The following is a 2,852-nucleotide window of genomic DNA, read 5'->3' as shown; positions in this document are numbered from 1 at the left end:
TTGTATATGTTTGTGCTTGTAATCAAATACCCCCAATTTAAGTAAAAAAATAGACTCTAAATTATCAGTTTGAATACCGCCTTCAAGCAAGAAACTCCGATCAGAATCATCTTTTGTAAATATCTAATTATCAAAGTGAAAAAACTGTCAGAAAAACCATTTCTAATCATTTTATCAAACATTTAATATTGTACCAAAGCCTTCCTATCTCTTATTCTACTATATGTATGTATGTATGTATGTATGTATGTATGTATGTATGTATGTATGTATGCATGCATGTATGTATGCATGCATGTATGTATGCATGTATATATGTATGTATGTATGTATGTATGCATGCATGTATGTATGTGTGCATGCATGTATGTATGCATGTATATATGTATGCATGTATGTATGTATGGATGTATGTATGCATGCATGTATGTATGCATGTATGTATGTATGTATGTATGTATGCATGTATGTATGTATGCATGCATGTATGTATGCATGTATATATGTATGCATGTATGTATGTATGTAAATAGTTTGTGTCCGTGTTTCACATAATTTGCTTCTTAGTTTTATGCATATATGATATATATATATATGTACCAAGCGGTGTTGCCCTAACCACAAGACCAGCTATTTCTTGGGAGGTGGGTATGTCCATTACATCGACGTAAGTGCTCAACTGTTACATAATTTATAGAAAGGATGAAAACTAAAGTGGTTCTCGGCAGAATTTGAACTCAGAACGTAAAAACGGATGGAATGCCGCAATGCATTTTCCCCGGCAAGCTAACGATTCTGGTAGCACCCTCGAAATTGCTGGCCTTACGCAAAAATTTGAAGCAAATACGTAGTTTACCATGTTTACTGTAAAGAAGTAAACAAATCTCTAATGTTTAAATACTCTAGTCAACCTTATACCAATCTTATTCTTTGTTTAACATATTCTAACTGATTTCCAACACAGGTACAGGATTTTATAAATTATAAGGCAGTGAATAATTAGATTAAGAAGTTATATTTAATAAAATGTCAAATTACTTGCACATCAATTCGATCTGATTTCTTAGGCTAAGTTTACCCGCCGTAAAACTTAATTTCGATGTACATTTCTGAAATTCACCGATATCCTTCTCCATACAACCGTCACCCATTGGTATCCACCGGAAAATATTAACTGAAATATAAAATGCATAAGCAGTTATTTAAAGAATTAGCTATAAGTATTTATGCGCCTAGTTATAAAATGTATGTCTTTTTTGAGTGTTCTTGTGCATGAGTATGTGTGGACAACAATTCTCTGATTTTAAAATCTTAGCATTTACTCAACATTGCAACATTATGTTCGAGAGGTAGTATTTGCAATAACGTGTGTTACTAGATCTCTGGGTTGATCAATAAGTTCTAAGTATAGATTGTTGATTTGAAAAGCAGAAAAATCAACAGCCAGAGATTGTAAACACAAATACACACCTCTACATATTTATATATTAGAGTGAACAAGCAATTTTAAAGATATTTAACGGTTTTCTGGGGGTTCGTAGATTGCGGTTATTTCATGCAACTTTACCGTGGAGATGAGTGGTAGGGTTCTCAACGATTAAGTCAATTAACGCAGATATAATCCAACGTGAATTCGGCTCACAGGGTATTTAGAAGAAATCCTGGCGGCATTCTTAACCATTTAACCATTAAATAGAACAAACATGGCTCAAACTTTAACTACTCCAATTGCCTCACGAAATGGTTTCGTTATGCTCCAGTCACTTTGTGAACACCCCATAGAGTTCCTCTAAAGTGAAGATAGCCAGGACCCTTGACACAGCTTCCTTCACTTTCAAAACAATTACCTCTAAGGTTTTCGTTCAGCTTGGGGAATAACTAAAAGCTAGAAGAAGCAAAGCCTAAATTGTAGGAAGGGCGAGGGACAATTTTGATGCCCATCTCTGTCATGTAGTTGGTTACCAGGATGTTCATCACAGAGTAGCTTGAGAACAAACTTTGCATAAATTTTGCGCATAGTTTCCGATTTAGGCACGAAGCTAGTAACTTTATGGGGATGGGGTTAATTGATGCGTATGTCACTTTTTTTTTTGCTAATAACTTTTAGCTAATAGAAAAAATTCTTAAACAACAAGGAAATGAGGGAGATATTTCGAAGTGATTTTTTACCAGATGAACCAATATTGTTGATAGATCTACATTTGTCAGACATAATATAATAGCTGTTGTTCTGAATTATTTTGATAAAGTTTTCTGGACAATTAAAGTCGGTCAGTTTTCCAATTCCATCTTTCAAAAGTCTGAAAAAGTAAAAATAACATTTTGAAGTTTCATTTTAGTTTCCAAAGATGTTTCAGAACAGGAAATGGCTCTAAAAACAACGACAACAATATTTTATTGATACGAGAGATAGAGCAATGTAAATTTAATAGGATGAACATATTTATAATGGAATTATGAAATTTTTGTTTGTTCTTTAAATATAATCCAAGTTTGAAATTTTGGAAATGGTATGACATACTAAAAAAAAAAAAAAAAGTATGGAATTTATCAGAAAATACAGGGCGCTAGAGGCACTTGAAGACATATTTGGTATACTAATGAAACAAATCTAATGTAGCAAAAAAACCAAACGTATTCTAATAAAAAAGATTGTGCGCATTGTTTTCGATGAATTTTTAAATAAATTTTTTCTATGAATCCATCTTCAGTTTCGGTGATTGCTTCAATGCAGGACTGGAATCATTGACATTCCTGCACTAAACAGTTCTTATTGATTTTGCATATCACCTGGAAAATGGCCGCTTTCATTGAAGCTATGGTATTGCGATGATATCAACTAGTCTCCCTTT

The 2,852-nt window shown here is 33.0% G+C and overlaps 1 protein-coding gene across 1 annotated transcript in view; it reads right to left on the bottom strand.

Annotated features, from left to right (window-relative positions):
- The window catches only part of LOC106869700 (uncharacterized), a 29,881-nt gene that overhangs the window by 1,461 nt on the left and 25,568 nt on the right, over positions 1-2,852 (bottom strand). The window contains exons 9-10 of the mRNA XM_014915541.2: positions 2,170-2,300; positions 1,039-1,174 (exon numbers count right to left, since the gene is read on the bottom strand). Of these exons, the coding sequence (XP_014771027.1) occupies positions 1,039-1,174; positions 2,170-2,300 (267 nt within the window). The remainder of the gene's footprint in view (positions 1-1,038; positions 1,175-2,169; positions 2,301-2,852) is intronic.

The sequence above is a fragment of the Octopus bimaculoides genome, chromosome 13 (genome assembly GCF_001194135.2).
Source record: "Octopus bimaculoides isolate UCB-OBI-ISO-001 chromosome 13, ASM119413v2, whole genome shotgun sequence".
Classification (NCBI taxonomy): domain Eukaryota; kingdom Metazoa; phylum Mollusca; class Cephalopoda; order Octopoda; family Octopodidae; genus Octopus; species Octopus bimaculoides.
Note: the sequence above shows the minus strand (reverse complement) of the source record. Positions and strands in the feature narration are given on the sequence as shown.